We start from the raw sequence: 23,727 nt of genomic DNA on the forward strand, positions 1-23,727 counted from the left end.
TGATCAACCATATAAATTTTTTTGCATTATTGTGACTGTAAGCCCATTGTAATAATAGATGGAAATATCTAACCAAATCTTGTAATCTATTTAATTTGATAGTGAATTTGATCTCTCCGTGCACGTGAACGTAGCCCTGCTTGAATGAACCACGTACATCTTGCATTACTATGGTTGTGCTTGGATTTCTCCATTCTGCTTTATTTACTCCAAAGTTAGCACTTTTTTATCGTGGACAATTTAAATACATTACATTTATTAACTAGTGTGATTAATATCTTGATGGTATGGATTCTGTTATTATCGCACTATACTACCAGCTGTTGGTAGCTCCTGAAGCAAACCTATAGACCCATTTGTCAAAGTAACAATCACCAAGCGTACACTGAATTAAACTGATCCAACTGTCCACAGAGCAAAAATAACTTCTAAAGATTTGAATCATCAAATAATTAGAGTAGAAACACGAAGGGAAAATATTTGACTCAAAACGACAACGTCACGCACCATTCTGATCCATGAGAAGAACATGTCCATCCTGTTAACAAGAAAACTATAACCTCTCATCATGGTACATGCAAGGCCATGCATGACAAACTTGGATGATGATGTCACGATTTTGTCTTCCCCCTGAGACACCATGCAAGTTTAGAGCCTAGTTATAGACCATGTATTTGGGCGTCGCGCTGAATTTCTGATAGCCCTTAATGACCTTATTCACTGCATCCAGAAAATCTTTCTCTGTCACCGTCTTCCTGCGTGCCCGGATCGCGAACATCCCAGCTTCAGTGCACACGCTCCGTATATCCGCCCCTATTCATGAAAGGAAAAGAATACACGATATAACTAGGAAACATGACAAGTAAAAGAGAGGAAACATGACGAGTAAAAGAGACAATGACAAAGAGACAATAATATGTGATTGGCCCTCAAACATGGACTAAATATTAATCAAATACTTACCAGTGGAGTTAGGGCAGAGGCGAGCAAGAAGCTCAAATCTGATGTCCCTTTCGCAATTCATTGTTTTTGTGTGGATCTTGAATATCTGTGTGCGGCCTTCTAAATCGGGGAGACCAAACTCGACCTTACGGTCTAACCTTCCAGGTCGCAGAAGAGCTGGGTCTAAAGTATCAGGCCTGTAATAATTTAAAACAGGTGTAACAGCTTTGGATAACTTGTATACACTGCATTAAACTAAAAATAATCCAGATTATCCTGAATGTGACTAAGGATAATTCTGAAGAAAGCAAATATATACGCTACGCTATCCATCCGAAAGAGTGCTGCTAATAACAATAAGATGATGCTGACACTAAGGACTGACTCAGGTTTTTCATCTGATCCTTTCTCACTCATTCATTACTCTTACAAAGATCGTATCAGATAAAACAGGAATTAATAAGGTCCAAAGCAAAAGAAAAAATCTATTCGAGTTGGAAATACTGTTTTGTCAAACATATTCAACTGTTCGGTCAAATAAATAAAAAGGATGAAACAAGAAAAATATCCTCACTGCATATAATTAGGGCAATCTAACGTCCTTCCAATAATTACTAGATCGAAATAAATAACTAACTTTTGTATAGAGGCAAACAAAAACTAAACTTTCAAAGGGTAACATCAAATTCAACAAAGATCACCAAAAAACTAATTGAGTTTCAAGAGTTTTAGCAATACCTTGCTCAAAGGTCAACCATGTATAACAAAGAACTATACATGAAATCCTATATCTAGGAATGATACTTCAAAAGCCCCATCAGGATGTGGCATTCATCCAAACATGCATGTCAAATTTTAAACAAGTAATTACGAAATAATTAGGGTATTACTGATGTAACATAGTCATAATAAATGGAAAGTTAAAGAATTTACTCTTTAAAACTCAACAGAAACCAATGCACCCTGAAGTGCTGCAAGCAGTGACTACATTTATATTCTGTGTCAGTATTATCTCCTCTATTTGCTTCATATTTCTTGGACTTCCAAGACAGCCAAAAACTAAAACTTTAAACGACCGGGCAAAAACAACATACAAACAATATATCTTGCTATAAATCATAGTTCAAACAGCATTTCATATCTAGTAAGCATTTATGTCTTCTTCTACTCCAAAGTCAAAATCCTAGAATGCTCTTTAAATAACCAACAGAGAAGTGCATCCTTTACAAGTTAGAGAGCATAAAAGTGAATTTTTACCGACTTGAAGATGGCACTCGCCACTACATTGAGGGTAACAGGGGTTAACCTACTAATAAACAAGATGATATAAACAAGGTAAACCTATAGAATCTAATTGAAACACCAACTAGATGGCATATACAAGAACAAGAGCAGTAGCTAAGACTGATAGCGTACCTGTTGGTTGCCATTAGGACTTTAATATTCCCTCGAGCATCAAATCCATCAAGCTGATTCACAATTTCAAGCATAGTGCGCTGAACTTCGTTGTCACCGCCAACACCGTCATCGAAACGAGCACCACCAATGGCATCAACTTCATCAAAAAAGACAATGCATGCCTTCTTTGAGCGAGCCATCTACAATGATAAAGGAAAAGCTTTCAGAAGAATAGTTATATATAATTATGAAGTTAAATGCACAGAAATGAGAAACCGAATACTCTATAACCAATTGCAACACTGAATGTAATTTAACTACCTGGAAAAGTTCACGAACCATCCGAGCTCCCTCTCCAACATATTTTTGAACAAGCTCACTTCCAATGACACGAATGAAGCAAGCATCAGTTCTGTTGGCTACTGCTCTGGCAAGGAGTGTTTTACCTGTTCCTGGAGGACCATAACATAGGACGCCTTTAGGAGGATCGATACCAAGCTTAACAAATTTCTCCGGATGAAGCATAGGAAGCTCCACAACCTAGATGGAAATGACACATCAAGATTTTAAAATACAGGTTAAAGTTCAGACCTACAAAAGTCTAACTTTTCCACCCTTATTACTAGACCGATATCTGAAGTCCCAACTGATATAGAAAATTATTTCCAGATCTTTAGCAGAATAATAGTAACATCATACCTCTCTCATCTTCTCAATTTGCTCCTTACATCCGCCGACATCATTGTATGTTACGTCAGGCTTCTCCTCTACGGTCATCATGGTAACACTTGGATCAATTTTTGGTGGAAGAGGAATTTGAATTTGATACTTGTTTCGATCAACTCTGTGGCGAAAAGTAAGAGAATAAGACAAACCTTCAAATACAAGCTCCACAATTTGAGATTAATGGCACTAGAAATAATTACTTATTGCATTCAATTATCAACTTTCTTGTTAGCCTTCACTTCCAACAGAAATGCCCTATCCAGAGTATGTCAAACTCCTAAGCTTGTAAATGCTCGTAAACAATAATGTGGCTGACCGACTAACCCAGAAGGCGCTATGGAACACTATAGAAAGACATATTTGGATTGTTTTCCTTAAAAGATTTAAAATAAAAACTGAACTGCCAGATTGTAAGGACCCACACCTCACAGTAGGAAGAGCTGCAGCCCGATGTACGCTACTGGCCCACTCTAAAGAGAACAGAGTATTGAGGAAAATGAGAAAGAAAAGCCTTGGAATCTACACATCAATATCAACCATACTAGCAATAAAATGACAATATTTCTTCACAATATAATTTCTCCATTTTTCTCAGAACTATGTCCTCTAGACGTAAGCCAATCTAGATTTGTCAACTGGTAAAAGTATTTCCAAGAACATACCGACAAAACAACTTCAAAAGAACAATAAAAGTACTGAATATTTAAAAAACATAGGCTCACCCTACACGCATGCCTTCTTCAATATCAGTTGGAGAGACTTTGTCACCCAACCCAACAACAAACTGCGAATGTCAAAAGAAGTAACTCCAAATAAAATTAAATTCTCTTTGCTCAAAAGAGACGAACAATCAAATATTACTGAGGATATACCTTAGCAATTTGCTTAACATTTATCACATACTTAGCATCTTCGGTGTTTGGGTTGATAATTTTTGTACACCTTGCAACCTGATTAAGCAAAAAAAGCAATTTCTTTAGAATATGAAAACAAGGGGGGGGTGGGGTGAGGTGGCGGAACTTATATATTGACTCTAACCTGTCGTCCAGATATAAGAGAATCCATGCACCTTAGATAAAAGCAGTAAAAAAGGGTAAATTTACCTGAAGAGGTTGTTCCTCTTGCATCATCTGCTTATCAGAAACTAAATCCCATTGGCTTGGAGCAGCTAAGCCAGTATCAGATTCTTTGATTCCTGGTATTTAATAATAGCAAATGTCTGAGAGTTTTAGTGATAACAGCACACTAATGAAATACAATCAAAACGCAATCCTACTCCGTTCATTAAGTAGGTTACCAATCAAGGTACTTCAACTGAGTGATGTTATAAAACTAATCTTTTGGCCCATTTTTACACCTGAAAGTTGAAACAGCTCTTCATCTATCTTACACCTTTATGCTGGTAGACTACGAATATATCCATACTTAGGTTCTCCTATTGCAAAATTTGATCAATCAGGAATAAAACAAAGTTACACTGGTGAATTTGAAAATTTATTAATTAATAGATATAAGTCAGTAAGGTAACAGGAACTTGAGAGCGCAAAAGCTTCCAATCTAAAGAGAATAATTCAAAGTGAGGGCCAAGTGAGAAGCCAATAACTAATTAGACATTCTATTTTCTTTTTCTACTTTATATGATACAAACACCACATCATAAACATTCTCCAGAGAATCACAGATAAGCATCTAATCAATCCTATCTACTCAATCACACAGACGATCTCAGCCAGAAATTTTATATAATGGATTTGGTTGGTAAATTTCCTAACTCCTCTTTGTTGTATGGAGTTATAATTTTCTATGCTGTTGTAAGAGTTGTGTCTTCCCATAAAAGATTTATCCCTTCTTCAAGCGGATGAGATACTTTCACCTTTAATCCTTCTCTTCAATCAGAAGGACCTCTGCCGGTCTATTTTACTTCCACTACTCTATCTTTACCAATGTTCTAAATCAAATACCGCAGAAAGGGAGACAGAGTCTCCATTGCAACCCATGTTCTGTGCAAAAGTGCAATCCTGATAGAACTCTTGATATTGCAAGATCAGCATGAAAATAAAAGATAGTGTATATAGGAAATATCTTGTCCCCCTACCCGTCAAATGGGTTAGACAGACCTGACTAAACACATTAGCTCTGATATAATGAAAGAGTAAGACTTGTCCAAGAGCATATCCGCCAAACTAAAGTAAGTCATTTTATCTGCTAGCAATTAGGAAAACGGTCAAACCAATTTGTTGAAATACAAATACATCAGCAGCATTGCTGTAATATACTGGGCTCAAATCAATTTGATTTAAGTTATCTGTAAAATTAGCTTGACAAGTTTGACTCTGATTCTGGGAGGAATTACACTAAATTGGTTCGAGTTTGAGACAAATTTAATGTGAAAATGGAATGTGAAAATTTAAAGCACTGAAAACTTGAGTTTCAGAGCATTTTTGAGTAGCCAGGAAAAGGTTTTGGGCGCCCAGAACCTGTACAGGCCGTGGAACTGACTAAGTGGATTGGAAACCAACTTATTTCCAGATGCACGAACGGACTGTACAGGTTCTGGGCCGTGGAAATTTACAATTTCGGATTGTAAATTGGGTGCCCAAAATTCCTTTTACATGCTCAACCTTAGAGAACAAGCTACTGTTTCAGTTAATTATTCGGGCGCCCCAAATACTTTTTGCGTGTTCGAAACACTTTTAAAGGCGATAGGGACGCCCAGAACGATCGTAAAGGAGGCCGAAAAGTAAGGATTTAAGTGCCCATAGGCACGGGCCGTATCTATCGTGCCATATCATGCCAACAAAATATCTGCACGATAAAACTCCCGTGCCGATGGCATAGCTCAAAACCCTATTTTATTTGATAAAAATACATAACAAGCAATTAGAATATCTTGTTGCTAAAGAAAATATATATTCCATGCCATTACGTGTCAGCAGAGGTGTATCTTTTGTGATCGGCACGCATCAGTACAGCCCGGCACGCACCATGCTGTATCGTGCCAGCAAGTTTTCGGCACGACCGCATGTCGCGGCACTTAAATCCTTGCTGAAAAGGCTTCTATCGAGCGCCCGAAACATGCTCCAAGCATCCGAAAATCCGTAAAAGGCTCGAATCATTTTGTATATTACAAATTTTATATTTTGGAGGGATCTAAATGGAATTGTTACCTCTGAATAAATATTCCCTCACCCAGCTGGCTTCCTTCTACTGGTTTCACTGAGGAAATTCTTCAACTTTTCTCTCTCTCAGTCTTCCTTTTCTTCTTCTTCTTCGTATTCTTCCTCTTTTCTTCTCTCCCTCAATCCTGCTGAGCCTACATTTGTTTACCTCAGAGCCCCCTGAAGCTAGGAGTTGAGCCTGGGTAGTAACAGGAGATCTCAAGGAAGGTACCCAGAAGCTTCAACTAGGATTTTTGCAAAGGTAAATATCGAATTATTTGACAGATGAGATAATTGGGTTTTGATAGTTTTTCTAGTATACCGAAAAAATGGAAGGTTTAAATTTTAGGAACTAGTTGGGATGGATTATCATGACAGTGTTGTTGGCTGTAGGTGTTTGACAATTGACAGGGTTGAAGACTATAATATTCCACAGTTAGCAAGAAATTCCAGTGGTACCCCAAAATTGGTGACCTCCCTCTGTCTCATTTTATTTATACCTCAGCATGAGTCTATATTATTCAATAATTTTGTAAATTACTAGCAAAATTTTGGAACAATTGTATTTGCCTGAATTAATGACAAAGATTGAAAAACTATAAACTGAGAACAAAGATGACATAAAGAGAACATCCTGAGATCTGATTGATCATGACAAGTGACCATGGCTTGCAAGAGCCAAATTGAGCTCAGCTACTTGCGATACTTGCGTGGGGTCACACCCGGCGAGCGGGGCTTCCGAAGGTGTTGCCCAACGGCCGGCGTATTCTTGAGCCATTTTCAGTTGGGCGCCTGGGTGGGTTTGTGTGTTTTTCAGCGGCTCACCAGACGCAAGACAGGCTTGATTGAACTCAGAGCCAGTTGCCGTGATTGAGAAATGTTGGGAAAATCCATTTAAACAATTGATGCATGAAAAATTAGTTTAACCAATTGGTAGCAAAAATTTTGTGTTGTAGAGGCATAGCAGTATCATCATGTTCCTGCCTATTCTTTCTGTCATGTTATTATTAGTGATTCTGCTCTTTACTATTTATGCCTCACAAGGATCTAGTGGTGTAGGCCGTCCATTTTGGCAACTGAACCACTGTGAACTGTTTTTTATAGTTCTTACACCCTCGTTGTGGTTTCTATTTCAAAGAGCACTTCATCCACCGAAGAGCACAACAAGGAGCTAGCGAAGTAGATAGCATTATCGTCCGTGGGAAAAGCATAGAGATGACCCTATGTTTATGTTTTGTATATGAGAACATAATGTAATGAAATAGTTAAACTTGTGTATGTTGTTTATATTATCTTTGATACCATGTCATTTATTGTCTTATCCAGTTCTTCGCTTTGTTTGTATTAGTTGTGTACGCTTCGTATGTATGGTGGATAATTCCGTACATACGGTGGATCTGTTAGCACTACCAGGGAGCTTTTGCTGTAATCCCGAGGCATGATAAATTAAGTTGGTATCAGAGCCTAGGAAAGTTAGTTGGCGGACCCAATAAACTACAGGCTTTATGGTGACCTTAGAAACTTAGGAACAAGAGTGAACATGATCTTATGCCGGAAGTAAATTGATTGGATCACGTTTAAGTCTCCAAGTGAGCATTGAGGACAGATTGATGGTGTTATACCTTTTCCTTTTCAATAATCATGTTGCCTGCAGACAATATGATGTTGTAAAAAGTAAAAAGGTAGCATCCTTCACTTGCTTCCGCATGATTGGGTTGATTTATATTTGTGTTGATTTAATTATTGTGAAGTTATATATATAAATTGCTGAGAAATAAATTTTGTCTTGTTTTAGATTGTTGAGATGGCACACCGTGGAAGACCCCCAACGAGGTCTACACCAGCACCACCCGACGCTCCAGACCAGGCTGGGTTTAGTGAAGTCTGCAAGCTTCAAGAACAAATGGTCGTCCTGGTAGTAGTTCAGAGACGAGGCAATGGCGGAAAGGGAAACTGAGGCCTCTTAGCGCGAGGAACAAATTAGGAAACTACAAAAGTTGGTGGCATAGCAAATAGGTGCAACTTGGGGGACTTAAGAGCAAGTCCCACCTCTTGCAACAGTTATTACCCTAAGTGTCACTGCAGGGCCTTCAAAGATGACCATTCCGACGACAGCCACTCCTCTTCCACCGACGGCCGCTCCTGCAATAGCTCCTCCTCCGCCAATGGGCTCGAACACTTCAGTTGCGAAGTAGGCTTCGATAGAAGCGGAACAAGAGCAAGCTCAATCCACTCTTGCAATTCGAAAATTTGATGGAAAGGCCGTGGAGCCTTGGATAGTGGAAGGCTAGATTGACTCTTTGAAAAAGCTTTCAAAGAGTTGTACATTCCGGAGAAAGATAAAGTGCATTTAGCGGCACATTGTTTGCAAGGTGAAGCACACAGTTGTTGGAAGCGAGCACGAGCAGCCGACCTGAGGGTGCCGCTCCTCCAACGTGGGAAGAATTCTAGGAAATACTTTTCAACACATATTTTCCGAGAAGTGCTAAAGATAAATTGGAGGATTTTAGAAAATTACGGCAAGAGAACAGATAATGAGGAAGTACGAGCGAGAGTTCACTCGGCTCCTAAATTGTGTCCCCTATGCCGTGCGGGATGAAAGGCAGAAGGCACTAGCTTTCGAGCAGGTGCTACAACCCGAGGTTTATCAGCTAGTGCATTCTCAGCACCTACAGATATTACCCGAGGTGTTTGAGCTAGCTATGTGAGTAGAGCGAGGACAGGTCATAGTGCTGGAAGAAACTGAAGCATTGGCAAAAGAAAAGGAGAAAAAGCGCCCCACTGAGAAATCAAGTAGCCAATCTAGTTCAAAGAGGCCTTTGAAATAGTTTCACCCGCGACCTCTAAGTTGAGGATCCTTTACAAGTCGAAGGCCCTTCACACCGCGACAACAGCAGCAACAACAGAGGAGATGTATTATCTATGGCAGCCCGCACCCCCCCATTATGTGTTCCTAGCGAGCGAGCCAATGTTAGTAATGCAACCAGCTAGGTCATTTTTAGGCAGAATGTCCGCGAGGGGCTTCGCCAACCCCTTCTGTAGCTTCTACTCCCTCAACTCCTAGATCAGCGGCTATAGTCTCCTCGACTTCCACCCCTATTAGCAAAGTTACAAATAGCGGATAGCGGGTACATAGCGTTTGGAGAGTCTCGTAGCGGAAAACGGATAGCCGGCGCCATAGCAGGTGCTATGAACTTATAGCGGGTTTCATAAAAACAAATTTAATATGTTTATATTCCTTATAAAAAATACATATAATTTTGATGAAAAGACAACTAATCATTCTTTTTTTTTAGTATTGCAAGCCTACATATATGTAATGTCATTATCCATGAAAAATTCAAGATTAAGTTTAAAATATTTAGCAAACCAAAAAGACATAAAACTAGAAAATCTATAATCCATTAACAATCTAAACAATTTGTAAATGGATGTCAAAAAGGATATCTTAGGTAAATAATTATTTTCCAAATCCTTAGAAACAGGGTTTGTTCTTTATATTTCATTTAAGAATCCGGCCCGATAAGCTATTTTAATCGGTTTGCACGTTTTAAAGGTTTGGGCTCATAGCACCCGCTTTCCAACCACTTTATAGTAGTTGCTATAGCGGGCCCTCTGCCGCTAAAGCGGCCGCTATGAACCCGATCCACTATATACCGCTTTACATATTATAGCGTAGCGGTAGCACATAAATCCGCTATAACGGCCACTAAGGCGGGCATAGCGGCCGCTATTTAAAACACTGCCTCTTAGTCATCCCCTGGGGCAGTGCTAGGCTACGACTTCTAGGAAGGCACTAAGTGGAAGAATATGCGTAGCTCAAGTGGATGATTAGTCAGGCGTTGATAATGTTGTTGCAAGTATTTTTTAAATTAATGGCATAAGAGTACATACTTTATTTGATACTGGCGCGCCTCATTCTTTTGTTAGTCGAACTTTTGCTGCATTACATGGATTGGAGTTAGTTACCCTGTCATACATAGAGGAGGTTAGTATACCAAATCAAATTTTACATGTTACAGAGTATTCTCTCTCTTGTCCAGTGAGGGTTGGAGATTGGATTATACCTATGGACTTATTGGGCCTAAAGCAAGTGGAGGATTTTGGCGTGGTATTGCGAGCAAATTGGCTTACCCGTTATTATGTGACAATTGATTGTGGAAATCGCACAATAATTTTTCGGGAACCGAGACAAGAGTTTGCTTATCATGGTTACAAGAGCACTTTGTTCGCAACCACGATTTCCTCATCACGGGCAAAGTAGTTGGTGAACCGTGGGTGTGTTGCATTTTTGGCAATAGTGATTGAAGTGCCAAAGAGGTTCCGAAGCTCGAAGATATTCCTATAGTCCAAGAGTTCCTTGATATATTTCCCCCGAAATTGCCAGGTATGCCACCAGGCAGGAAAGTCAAATTTGTTTTAAATGTGATTCCAAGGACTGCGACAATTTCAAAAGCGCCTATTGGAATGGCACATGCAGTATTTAAGGAATTAAAGGCACAACTACAAGATCAACTAGAAAAAGGATTTATCAAACCTAGTATATCTCCCTGTGGAGCACTAGTTCTTTTTGTGAAAAAGAATGATGCTACGTTGAGATTATGCATGGATCACATCGAGTTGAACAAGGTTACTATCAAGAATAAATATCCATTGCCACGCACTGATGAGTCATTTGATCAACTCCAAGGCTCTCAGGTATATTCAAAGATATGCTCTCGAGTATATTCAAAGATTGATCTTCAATTAAGATACCACCAATTAAAGATTAAACCTGAAGATGTACCCAAAACGACATTCAGGGCAAGATATGGACATTATTGTAATATACCGTACTTCTACGATTATGAAGTTTTGGTGGGAACTAGCTTAAAAAGCTAATTAAACAAGTTCCAGCAAGGTTTGGAGAGCATTCGAGTGTTTTCGGTGCAAATTAGACGCGAAAACGAACTCGACAGGATGAAATCTGCCTAACATGTAGGTTTTGCATTGGGTGCCAGTACTGAGAAGTGAGTATCGGTACGCAATGCAAAGAGTGGAAAATCTGCTCTCGAGTATTAAGATACCAAGGCTTGGGTACCGGAACCAAATTGGTGAAATTTGTATTGAGAGCCGGTACGCGGGGTTGGGTACCGGTACACCATGTAAATGTTGGAAAGATGGGCTTTTAGGTTTTTGAGGAAGCAAGCCTGGGTACCGGTACTGGTTGGTGGGTACCAGTACTGGCAGCCCGAGTGCCGGTACTCCAACTTGGCAGAAGGTTATTTTTGAAGGGCAATTTGGTAAATTCAGTGGGGGCTCAAATAAGGGGTGCCCTCTCCCTTTCCCCAGCAGAAAATGCACACACGCGTTGGGAGAGTGACGGGGAGAGAGAAGGAGCTGCTCTCTCACTCTCTTCTTCATCTTCTTCTTCTCCAATTTGGAGATCTTAGTGGCGATCAAGCTCGGGAACTCGTAGTGAACAGTGGATCAAGCTCTAGGGCGCTTGGAGGTTCGGAGTGCTTCCGACTCGAGGTTCATTTTTGGGTTAAAAGTTTAGGGTTTGGATGGAATCCTTTGAAATGAGATTCTAGAGACCTCTAGATGGTTCTAAGCTAATCTAATCAAGATTTCTCCATGAATTTTGAGATATTCTTGGAGAAATGAGAATCTAGGGTTAGAGTTGGGGGTTTTGGAATTTTTAAGGTTTTAACCAATTGATCTCCTAATTCTCTAATTGAAGGACTGAGGAGAGCCCCGGACAACCGTGAATTGGAATTTATCAAGCGTTCGATGGTCGATTCCGAGTACGAGCCGAACCGGGCGACGTTTGCCACGGAAGTCCGATTGCAAGTGTCTACAAGCAATCGGAAGCATTGTGAGGTGGGTTGTGCTTCACCGAAGTGAGTAGGTCGCTTCCATGCCACAGTGAAGTATGATTTTATTATTGATGCATGCATATAATGGTAGATTATTGATTAAATGAGTAGGCATAAATTGTATGCTACTTAGCGTAAAGTTTCTACCCTTGGACAAGAATTGGACAAGTATAGAGGCATGTGGAACATATAGGATACATGTATGCCTAGTTATGGTTATTGAACATAGGTCGATGAACTGTAAACAAATTAGAAAACTCGACCATTGGAAACAAAGACTAAATGTCATGAATCCTAGGTATGGACGACTAGGATAACAAGTGGCATGACTGGACATGGAACCTAGTGTGTCATTGAACATAGGTTGAACATTGAATCTAGAGTCAGGTGAACCTAGGTGGAAGAACATAGGACCTAGAATAGCTGAACCTCGGTTATGGAATATAGTGGTATGGAACCTAGTGTTATTAAACATAGGTTGGAATAAGGTTTAAAATGCCGTGGCACGAGGGCGTGCCGTTATGTCCATGGCACGGTACGGCACAAGCACACTTGCATGCCGACACGTGGCACGCGTGCCGATAGATACGAGTGACCTCCTACTAGCACGCTTTGGCACGGACTTATTTCAGTTTTTTTAGTTCTAATAAACTCTTATAATGTTATTTTAAAAGATTTAAATAAATAATTATGAATATTTATTATATATACCTTACTACACTCATCAATTAATATGCATGTAAGCTTTTTATAAATAAAATACAACTATACCTGATGTAGAATAGAAATTAAAATACAATAATAAAATTCACAAGTACAATAATTATTTAAATTTACATCTTTATATAGAAATGACTGCTTAATTCGACATATATCGTCACACTTGATCATATGGCGTATTGTCATCTGCAAATACAAGATTTATTTGACAATATTAATATAAGTATTGCTGGTATTGTGAGAAAGTCATATATTCCAGATATTACATCCATATTTTATTTTTTTTATTCTTTTTAAAAATATCTGATCAAAATTTATTTAGGAGATCGATTTTTGTTCCCTTGATTCACCGAAAGCTTCGCGGTGCGACAATTTCTGACAAAATATTTTGCGAAGAAAAAATGGATGTCTGTGGTGGAAGCGGAGGGCTCGGTATGGATCAAGTATGTCAATTAAAAATTTGCTATCAATATAGAAGTTAAAAAAAAAGGTATCCGCCAAAAAGTAAAAAAAAAGTTGAAAAAAGACAATAAAGTAAAAAAAAAAAAAAAGACAATATAGGTGGCCCAGAACGGGGGCTCGATACCCCAGAGAACAAAACAAAAAAGAAAAAGCCAAAAAAAAAAGCAACGGCACGCGGCACGGTGCTGCGGCACATGGCCGCGTGCCGCTTTGTCTCGAGCAGCACAGGCCATGTGCCGCGGCACCCAGGAGGGGTCCGAGACCCCTCCTGTACCGTGCCCCTTTCTTGGGGGCATGGTACGACACGCCCCATGCCGTACGGCACGGGGCGGCACTTTGAACCTTGGGTTGGAAAACATAGTAGTAGGATGACCACTTAGACACGAGATTATGAACCTAGAGAGGTTGACATCATAGGGTATTTGACCAACCCTTGAGACTTGGAAAGTGGGTCCCGGAATCCCAGGACTTGTGAATATCGATAATTCTTGGCCGTGGGTGCATGTGGCAGGTTCCTTTCCCACTGCAAGAACTTCGAGGATTGTGATTAAGAAAGATTCTTGACCGTAGGTGCATGTGGCATGTTCCTCTCCCACTGAAAGAATCTTCGAGTGCTAGGGTGTATGTGGCATGTTCCTCTCCCAATGGGGGATCCCGGCTGCGGGTGTATGCGGCATGTTTCTCTCCCACCGGGGGATCCCTGACCACGGGTGTACGCAGTTCTTCGCGGCCCGCCAGCCGACTTGGTTTGTGAATTGAAAGCTGAGGTGTATGCAGCATGTTCATCTCCTCAAGCCTGGATGTGAGCGGTAGTCCGCTGATGATCGACTCGAGATCGAGTCAGGTAGTATAGTTTGGCTAAGGTAAGAGAGCCTTAGAAATGGCTTGTGGAATAGAAAGTAGAAACGGTAGCTCTACTCGCATTGGTTGTATGAATTGCATTATTGCATTTGTGTGGCATAAGAATGTTAATTGTTAGTTGCATAAAATTATATGTTTATATGTATATTGGACTAACTACTTATGTTGCCTCCTTTGGACCTGGTGGGTCGAGCATCTCCCTTGGGTGGCTGTACCCACTGGGAACTATATTTATAGTTCTCACCTCTATGTTTTTCAGGTCCACACGTGAGCGGCGCGACTGCGCCAGGGAAGGGCGTAGCTCGGTAGATAGCGCCCTACCACTAAGATCAGAGATAGAAGTACCCCGAGTCAACATAGCTTAGGGGTGTAGAAAAAAAAGAATGAAACAAAATTGTAATAAGTTTGGTTGTATTTGGAAGGGGAATGTAAATTTAATGTAAATGTGATGTAAGATGAGTTGAGTGCTTGTAATAGTTAGTTGTTATATTTCTGATGCCTTCCTTATGCAATCGATGTATGAATACTGTTCCTATTTGGAACCACTTGTACTATACTGTTTGCGATGCCTTGGACGTACAGGAAAGACTCTGTCTGTTCGGCGGTCTATCGGCGCGCCCGAATCCGACCAAAGATGCGGGTTTCGGAGAGTGACAATTATGGTTTACGGTAATGTCGTTTGGACTTACTAATGCACCAACGGCATTCATGGATTTATTGAATCGTGTCTTTGAGCCGTTTTTGGATCAGCTCGTGGTGATATTCATTGATGGCATTTTGATTTACTCCCGAAGTAACGACGAGCATAAGCAGCACCTACGACCCAAATTCTTCGAAAAAAGAAATTATTTGCGAAACTGAAGAAATGTGAATTTGGTTAGAGAGGTTACTTTTTTGGGGCATGTGATATCTAAGGCTAGGATTTCTATTGAGCTAAAGAAAATTGGAACAACCCGAGAGTAGCCTCGACAAACAAATATGACTGAAGTAAGGAGCTTCCTTGGATTGGCTAGGTATTATCGTCGATTTGTAGAAGGCTTTGCAAGGCTCTCAACTCCTCTCACTCGTCTCACGCACAAAGGAACTAAGTTTATTTGGAATAATGAGTGCCAGCAAAGTTTTGAGTAAAAGAATAGATTAATGTCAGCTCCAATCCTTGCATTGCCTGTTCCAAAAGAAGGCTTTGTGATCTATAGTGATGTTTCTCAAAGTGCGCTCGGTTGTGTGTTGATGCAGAATGGAGAAATAATTGCCTACACCTCTCGACAATTAAAAGAATACGTGAAGAGTTTATCAACACACGACCTGGAGACTAAGCGACAGTGATTTTTGCCCTTAAACTGTGGCATCATTATCTATATAAAGAACGTTGAGAGGTTTATATAGATCACAAAAATCTTAAGTATCTATTCACTCAGAAAAAACTGAATCTTAGATAGCATCGGTGGTTGAAATTGTTAAAAGACTGATATTACTAGTTTATACCACCCCGGCAAATCTAATGTGGTGACAGATGCAATATGCCGAAAATCAGTAGAAATCTGGCTATGATCATCACCAGACAAGCCCCGTTACTCGAGGAACTGTGAAGATTCGAGTTGGAAGTGGTGACAATAGGAGCTGCAATCAAACTTATGTCCCTAGTGGTGCAACCTTCTTTACTGGAAAGAATCAAAGGTAAAAAGAAGGTTGACCCAAATCTCCAAAAGATGACGTGGAAAGGGGACATACAGAGGATTTCCACATTGATGAATCAGGTACTCTTCAGTTTCACAACCAATTTTATGTACCGACCAATACAGAGATTCGAGAAGAAATTTTGAAAGAAGTTTACTGTATTCTATTCATTCTGGCGGCAGAAAAATCTTTAAGACCTCAAGGCACATTATTGGTGGGCTGGAATGAAAGATATTGGAAAATATATATCCCAGTACCTCATTCGTCAACAGGCAAAGACAGAGCATCGTCTTCCAACAGAAAAATTACAGAGCCTACAAATCCCTTTCTAGAAGACAGACAACATTACTATGCATGATACAGTGTGGATAATTGTGGACAAATTAACAAAGTACGCTCATTTTCTTCCTATCCACACTACTTAGATCAAGGATAAGCTCTTACAGATTTATCTAAACGAGATCGTGCGCCTACATGGAATGCCCGCCATAATAGTTTCGGCTCGGGATCCGAAATTTGTATCACATTTCTAGAGAAGCTGCCATAAGGCTTTGGGGACTCGGTTGAATTTCGGTATGACATTTCACCCTCAGACTGATAGGAAGTCGGAGAGGACTATTCCGATCTTGAAGGACATGCTTCCGGCCTATGTTCTGGATTATCAAAGTGGATGGCATCGACAGCTGCAAATGACGAAGTTCGCATATAACAACAGCTAATAGGAAATCATTAAAATGGCTCAGATTGAAGCCTTATACGGAAGAACACTAGTTCACTAGAGTGAAGTTGGAGAAAAGGTAGCTCTAGGCCCAGATGTGCTACTGAAGACCAAGAAGAAAATCAAGATCAAGCGACAACATCTAGTAACTGCTCAAAGCCAACAAAAGAAATATTTGAATCGGCAACAATGTGATCTTGAATTTCAAGAGAGCAATCATGTCTTCTTAAAGATTTCGCCCTCAAAAGGGGTGAAAAGATTTGGTATTCGAGGAATTACATCCCCAATACATCAAACCCTTCGAGATTTTGGAATGAGTTGGATCCATAGCTTATCCAGACGCATTACCACCAATCTCACAGGAATTTGCCATGTATTCCATATATCCATGCTCCATAAGTACATACCCGATCCTTCCCACGTGATAGATTTCACTTGGAGTTACAGGAGGACCTGACTTATAAAGAGCAACCAATTCGCATTCTAGCTCAAGAAGAGAAAAAGCTGTGAAATCGAGAAATTCCATATATAAAAGTTCTCTGGAGTAATCATGAAGAACGTGAAGCAACTTGGCAATTAGAAGATTTGATGTGGGAACGCTACCCACACCTTTTTGAACAAGGTATGACTTTTTAAATTTTGAGGACGAAACTTTTTATAGGGGGAAGAGTATAATATACTGGGCTCAATTTCATTTAAGTACCTCTAAAATTAGCTTGACAAGTTGACTGTGAGATTCTAGGAGGAATTATACTAAATTGGTTCGAGTTCGAGGCATATTAGACGTGAAAACGAAATCTAAAAATTTAAAGCACTAAAACTTTGAGTTTCAGAGTATTTCTAGACACTCGAGAAAAGGTTTTCGACACCCAGAATCTATACAGACAGTCCAACTAACATAGTGGATTGGGTTTCGGGTTTTCGAGTTGTAAATTGGGCACCCGAAATCCCTTTCGAACGCTAAACTCAATAGCACAAGCTACTGTTTGAGTTAATTATTCGAGCGCTCAGAATATCTTTTGGGCGTCCGAAACAGTTTGGAAGGTGATAGGGACGACCAAAACCATCATAAAGGAGCCTGAAAAGCATGTAGTGTACTGGACCTTGACAATAGGCAGGATTGCAGTATGACTTGATGATCAACACCTCTATGGAGTACTGGACCAAGCTGGAACTGTTTTATTGCGAAATGATAGGGAAAATAGATTCTAGAAATTAAAGTCAGGTGAAACTAAGTTTTTGAGCTTTTTCGGGCACCCGGATAGTATTTAGGGAGCCTAGAAGTGGTGAGCTGAGGCTACCGGAAGTTTCGGGTGGATCATAGGTGGATCCAAATGAGGAAATCACTGCTCACGCGTGATTTGGACACTCAAAAGTAACTATAGCAACCCGGAGTTGGTGAGTGTGATTTGATAGAGACGGTGGGCACATGACTCAATAGAGTTGGCATGAATTCGGACGCAAGTGCGAGCGCTTGGAAACTTGCGAGTGCAATTACGAAGGGTTCTGGTGGCCCATTGTAGAAAGGAAGGGCCCAAAAGTTCGCAGCTAGGAGGTTTCGAATGGCCGAATGTTGGTTACAAGCGCACGAAATTACCTTTTTTGACCGAGAGCCATTATTTGATAATTCTAAGGGGTTTTTTGCAATTATGTTGGCTTATATGTGTACCAGAAAAGACATTCCTCTCTTCTCTTCCTCACACTAAGCCTCTCTTCCTCTTTTTTTCTTCTTCTTCCTCCCTTCCTAAGCAAGCCCGGAGCTCCTTCGCTATTGGAGCTTGAAGTGATCCGGGTGGGGAGCGTAGCTCAGAAGAGATCTTGTAGAGCGAAGTGGAGAAGTGTTTGAGGTGTTCATCTTTTCATTTGCTACTTGAGGTGAGTAGAGGACACGATTAATTCTAGAATTGCATTTAAGCGAGATTTTTAGTCAATGTTGGATTTAGCAGTGAACTTTATTATTGATTTTATGATGAGTTTTGGAGGATTTTTTGTTGGATTTTGGTGCTGTGAGAAGGAAGGTGTTAAGCACGCCAACTACCCGCATTCCTTAAGAGTAGCGTACCAGGTGGGTTTCATGTCACCGAGAAAGGCGAACTAACCATTATGTCCATTGCATGATTCATATGTTGTGATATATGTTAGCATTGTAATTGGGACAATATGATTATTTGGACACCTACATGGCCATGTGAGTAATATTCTAGTACATTGATTATGGTCGGCAATGATTTATGTTTATGCATAGATACCCACTACCAGAGAGTTTATTGTTGTATCCTAACTATTGCATAGTATGTATTGTGAGACATGTAAAGGATGCCAAGGGCATATAATATGTGAATATTGGGAAACTTGACCTTGTAATTGCTAGTTACTAAATGTGTTGAGACACCTGTGACATCCTAGTATAGGTGAGATTGGCATTAGTCTAGTAAGCCTGTATTTTTATGGAAATGACAGGGCAAGGTAGAATTAAAGAGGTACTTATGATAGTGGAAACTTGAACAAGTAAAAAGGAAGGTTTATACGATATGTAGGTCGTGGATTATGGTTGTAACTAGCGGTGCCGAATAAACTCAACTATATTTCATACTCGCATGGGGTCGCTCCACAGTGAGAGGGTCCTCCGAAGGTATACCTAGGAGAAAGGTTTTAAGTCCCCGTCGACACGGGCCGTATCCACCGTGTTGTACCGTGCGAACAAGACACCGGCACGATACAGACCCCGTGCCGATGGCACAGCTCAAAACCCTCTTTCTTTAAATTAGTAAGTAATTTCCTCAATAAAGTTCAAAAGATATGATAAAAAGACATAATAAATAGTTAGAATATTTTGTTGCTAAAGAAGATAAATATTTCATGCTATTATGTGTCGGCACACAAGAATTTTTTTTGACTTGCACGCATCGGCACGGCTCGGCACGCACCGTGCCGGCTAGTTTTCGGCACGACCCCGTGCCACGGCACTTAAATCCTTGCCTAGGAGCTGTGCCATAGATCAAGCTGCTGCAGCTATGCGATTGATCGAGCTGCGGTAGCTGTGCGATGGTTCGAGCTACCTAGTTGAGGCCCTTAGTGAGCAGATGCGATAAATCGCTGAGTCACTAGGCAAGGCACAAGCTAGACTAGATTATTACGACGGTTGGTGTGATGGGGTGAGATTGGGCTACATAGCTGTGCGATTGATCTAGCTGCCTGAGCTGTGCGAGAGTTGAGTTACCTAGTTAGAGAGTCTTAGTGTTAGTAGGTAGGTGTGATGGATCATTGCGCCACTAGACGAGGTAGGTGATATGAATTTTACTAATACAGTGAGACAATAGTCCACATGGTAGTGGACCATCATAGGTGGGTAATGGATGAGGCGATGCAGGTTGGACCTGATTACTAAGTCGATCAATATGATTAGGTTTTATAGCATAGTTTTATTTAGTTATTCTAGTTGATGCATGAGATGATAGATTTATAGCTTTTATTAGTAGTATGAAGGCATAATAGTTAGTGATTTGTTATCAGTTCAGTTATATCCTGATGATTATACAGTTCTTTACACTATTATTGCCTCTGGTAGACCTAGTGGTATAGGTCGTCATGATTGTCGACTGTACCCACTGGGAATTACTGTTCAATAATTCTCATGCCCTTTTGTTGTTGTCTTTTTTTCTTTCAGAGCCCTCAATTCCATCTTCTCATCGAGGTGAAGGGATAGCGAGGTAGATAGTGTCTCCTACTCAAGATTGCAAGTGCTAGAGGAGGACCACCAATAGCAGCTTGTACATTTGTGAACTGGCAAAGCCAGTATGGGTTGTATTTATAGTTTTTTTTGGAGTTGTATGGATGCTTGCTTTATGTACACGTTTGTTATACCTGTTTAGTTATATGTTTAGACTCTGATGCTTATTCCTTTATATCCTCTTGTTACATGTTGTCTTGAGCAGGTTGTTTTTAGACTCTTCGTAGGTGCAAGGAACGCCCTCGTGCCTACGACAGATCTGCTGGCGTTCTCGAGGGCTTCCGCTATGGCCCAAGGCATGATATGTCGAATGCCCAAAATATGCTCCTGGCGCCCAAAAGTCCTTAAAAGGCTCGAATCATTTTGTAATTTGTATATTGCAAATTTTATATTTTGGAGGGATTCTAAATGAAATTGTTATCTCTAGATAAATATTCCCTCACCCCAGCTGGCTTCCTTCTGCTGGTTCCGCTGAGAAAATTCTCCAACTTCTCTCTCTCAGTCTTCCTTTTCTTCTTTTTCTTCATATCCTTTTTTTTTCTCTCCCTCAAGCCTACTGAGCCTGTGTTTACCTCAGAGCCCCCTGAAGCTAGGAGTTGAGCCTGTGCAGTAGCAAGAGGTCTCATGGAAGGTACACAAAAGCTTCAACTAGGATTTTTGCGAAGTAGAGGCAAAGATTAAATTATTTAACAGATAAGATAATTGGGTCTTGATGGTTTTGTTAAGTATACTGGAAAAATGGGAGGTTTAGATTTTGGGAACTTATTAGGATGGATTTTCATAAAAGTACTATTGGTTGTAGGTATATGGTACTTGAGAGGGTTGAAGACTATAATATTCCACAGTTAGCAAGAAATTTCGGTGGGTGATAGTATTCTAAAATTGGTGACCTCCCTCTACGTCTCATGTGTTTATACCTTATGCACGATTCTGTATTATTCAGTACTTCCGTAAATTACTAGCAAATTTTGGAACACTTGTATCTGCATAAATTAAGAATAGTGATTGAAAAACTATAAACTAAGAATTGAGATGACATAAAGAGAACATTATGAGATCTGATTGATCATTACATGTGACCATAGCCTGGAAGAGCCAAATTGAGCTCAGCTATTCGCGTTACTCACGTGGGATCGCGCCCCGGCAAGCGAGGCCTCCAAAGGTGTTGCCCAATGGCCAGCATGTACTCAAACCGTTTTTAGTTGGGCGCCTAGGCGGGTTTATGCTTTTTTCACCAACTTGCGAAGCACGGCGCAGGCTTGACAGAATTAAGAGCCAGTTGTCGTGATAAATTAGTTAAACCAATCGGTAGCATAATTTTTGTATTGTGGAGGCATAGTAAGCTCATCATTTTCCTACCTATTCTTTTTGTCATGTTATTATTAGTGATGCTGTTCATTACTATTTATGCCTAGTGAGGACCTAGAGGTGTAGGCTGTCCATTTTGGCAACTGAACCCACTGGGAACTATTTTTATAGTTCTCACACTCTCGTTGTGGTTTCTATTTCAGACCCCACTTCATCCATCGAAGAGCGCAGCAAGGAGCTCGCGATGTAGATAGCATTGTCGTCCCTGGGAGAGTATAGAGACGACCCTATGCTTATATTTTGTATATGAGAACAGAATGTAATGAAATAGTTAAACTTGTGTATACTATTTATATTATCTCAGATACCATGTCATCTATTGTCTTATCCTGTTCTTCACTCTATTTGTATTAGATGTGTACACTTTGTCTGTATGGTGGATAATTCCGTACATATGGCGGATCAGCTAGCGCTACCGAAGAGCTTCTGCTGTAATCCCGAGGCATGACAATCACAACACAAATTGAAAGGAAAAAAAAGAACAAAATAGAAAAATATGGTTCGTCATGTATCTTGCAACGAAAGGAAGCCTCATACCCACGGAAATGAAAGGCATTTTAGTTCCTCACTTCATAATACGATAATACAAGGCCAACATAAGTAGCTCTATTGGAACATAATTCGATGATTCATCAAACAACTACAATTGTGACAAGGACAGGGTCCTTGCATAGAATCAAGAATGCGCGATTTCATTAAACAGTAATCTAAATGCAGTCTCACCAACGTAACGTAATCACTACTCACCGCACAGATCATTGATCTTCTTAGCCATCTCCTTAATTTCCTTCTCAACCTTCTTTATGCTCGCAGAATACGGTCCCAAACCCTGTCATCGACCAATTTCAGATCGAAACAAATAAGTTAAATCTTCTCGAGCAACAAAAGAGATAAAAATAAAAGCAGCAATTTTAGGAACAAATAAACAATACACAGCTTCCAGCAAATACACCAATCATATGCTAGACCAGTTAGATCGAAACTCGAAACAAGCATCAACTCCTAGACAAGATTTATTACAGATAAAATATGCCCAAAACCCCACAAGCAATCGTTAAAAAACACCCTAGAAAAGAGAAACCGAGGAACATTTGAACCCTAACACAGATTTTTTTTCTTTTTCTTTTTTTTGTGTGTGTCGGGGGGTCAAAGAATCGAAGAGGAACTTCAATTTCCAGCTTTAGAATATAAAATATCTGAAAAATAAATCCAAATAAATCGAGAAAACATAACACTAAATAGCATAAAAACCCTGCATGTAAGAAAATCGCAGAGGAGAAGAGGGGACGGAGAAAGCTTGGGGGTGGGGGCGGAGGAGGCGTACGTAGGTCTTGAGGAGGGCGATGTCGTCCGCATCGAGAGGGCGAGGGTTCTTCTCGTCCTCGGGCCCCGGAGCCATTTTTTGCCGCGGCGATATAAGGCCGGCGGCGAGACGAAGCAGGAGCTGAATTCGCGAGGACGCACGATCGGCTTGAAGAGCGGCAACAGGATTTCCAGATCGAGCCCAAATAGTTTTTCGTCGTCCTTGTTCCTCAAGGTGCTCTCGTCACGGCTTAACTTCAAACAAAGCCGTGCCAATCTGCGGACGGATTGTAGACACTAGTGGAGACCCGCGAGATTCTGCGAATATAAAAATATTTTAATAATAAATTTTAAAATTATTTTATCTTTTTTATATAAATCTTATAAATCAAATTATTAATTAAATAAAAATTATATAAAAATAATTTAATACTTATATTTATTTAAATAAAAAGGATTAAAATTGGTATATGTGCAATGCACGTAAATTTATATAATAGCTTATTAGTAATTAAATTATTTAGCAATTAAATTACTTTATAAAGATTTATGTAAAAAAAAAATTTGAGATAATCAGATAAAATCTATTAAAATAATTTAAATAAATCAATAGATAAAAGAGGAATAAAATAGTAGAAGAACATTATTATAAAATAATTAATTATCACACACAGTGTATTTCTCAAATCTTACTCCGAAAATTTATATATCTTGTTACTTTATACATTGACAAATTACGTAATTTAGATTGTATCTATCAAATTAGATTTTATTTCGTGATTTCATACATATATTATTAATAAAATT

The 23,727-nt window shown here is 39.8% G+C and overlaps 1 protein-coding gene across 2 annotated transcripts; it reads right to left on the bottom strand.

Moving 5' to 3' along the window:
* LOC109711813 (26S protease regulatory subunit 7) lies at positions 366–23,218 on the bottom strand. Of its 2 annotated transcripts, none has more exons than XM_020235061.1 (10): positions 22,943–23,218; positions 22,366–22,447; positions 4,170–4,261; positions 3,939–4,016; positions 3,789–3,850; positions 3,040–3,184; positions 2,662–2,880; positions 2,359–2,540; positions 964–1,139; positions 366–813 (listed from the first exon to the last, which is right to left on the bottom strand). In XM_020235061.1, exons 1-10 carry the CDS (start codon positions 23,015–23,017, stop codon positions 656–658), a joined length of 1,269 nt encoding a protein of 422 aa, XP_020090650.1. In that variant the 5' UTR covers positions 23,018–23,218; the 3' UTR covers positions 366–655. The 2 variants fall into 2 exon arrangements, with proteins under 2 accessions (XP_020090650.1, XP_020090651.1); XM_020235062.1 differs by lacking the exon at positions 22,943–23,218 and adding an exon at positions 6,234–6,423 and having other exon boundaries at positions 22,366–22,424.

The sequence above is a fragment of the Ananas comosus genome, linkage group 6 (genome assembly GCF_001540865.1).
Source record: "Ananas comosus cultivar F153 linkage group 6, ASM154086v1, whole genome shotgun sequence".
NCBI classification, from domain to species: Eukaryota; Viridiplantae; Streptophyta; class Magnoliopsida; order Poales; family Bromeliaceae; genus Ananas; species Ananas comosus.

Coding starts and splice junctions, on each gene's coding strand:
- LOC109711813 (XM_020235061.1), bottom strand. CDS start 23,017: ATGGCTCCGGGGCCCGAGGACGAGAAGAACCCTCGCCCTCTCGATGCG. Junction 4,262..22,365: donor GAAGATCAATGATCTGTGCG/GTGAGTAGTGAT, acceptor ATTAAATACCAG/GAATCAAAGAATCTGATACT. Junction 3,851..3,938: donor ATGTTAAGCAAATTGCTAAG/GTATATCCTCAG, acceptor TGACATTCGCAG/TTTGTTGTTGGGTTGGGTGA.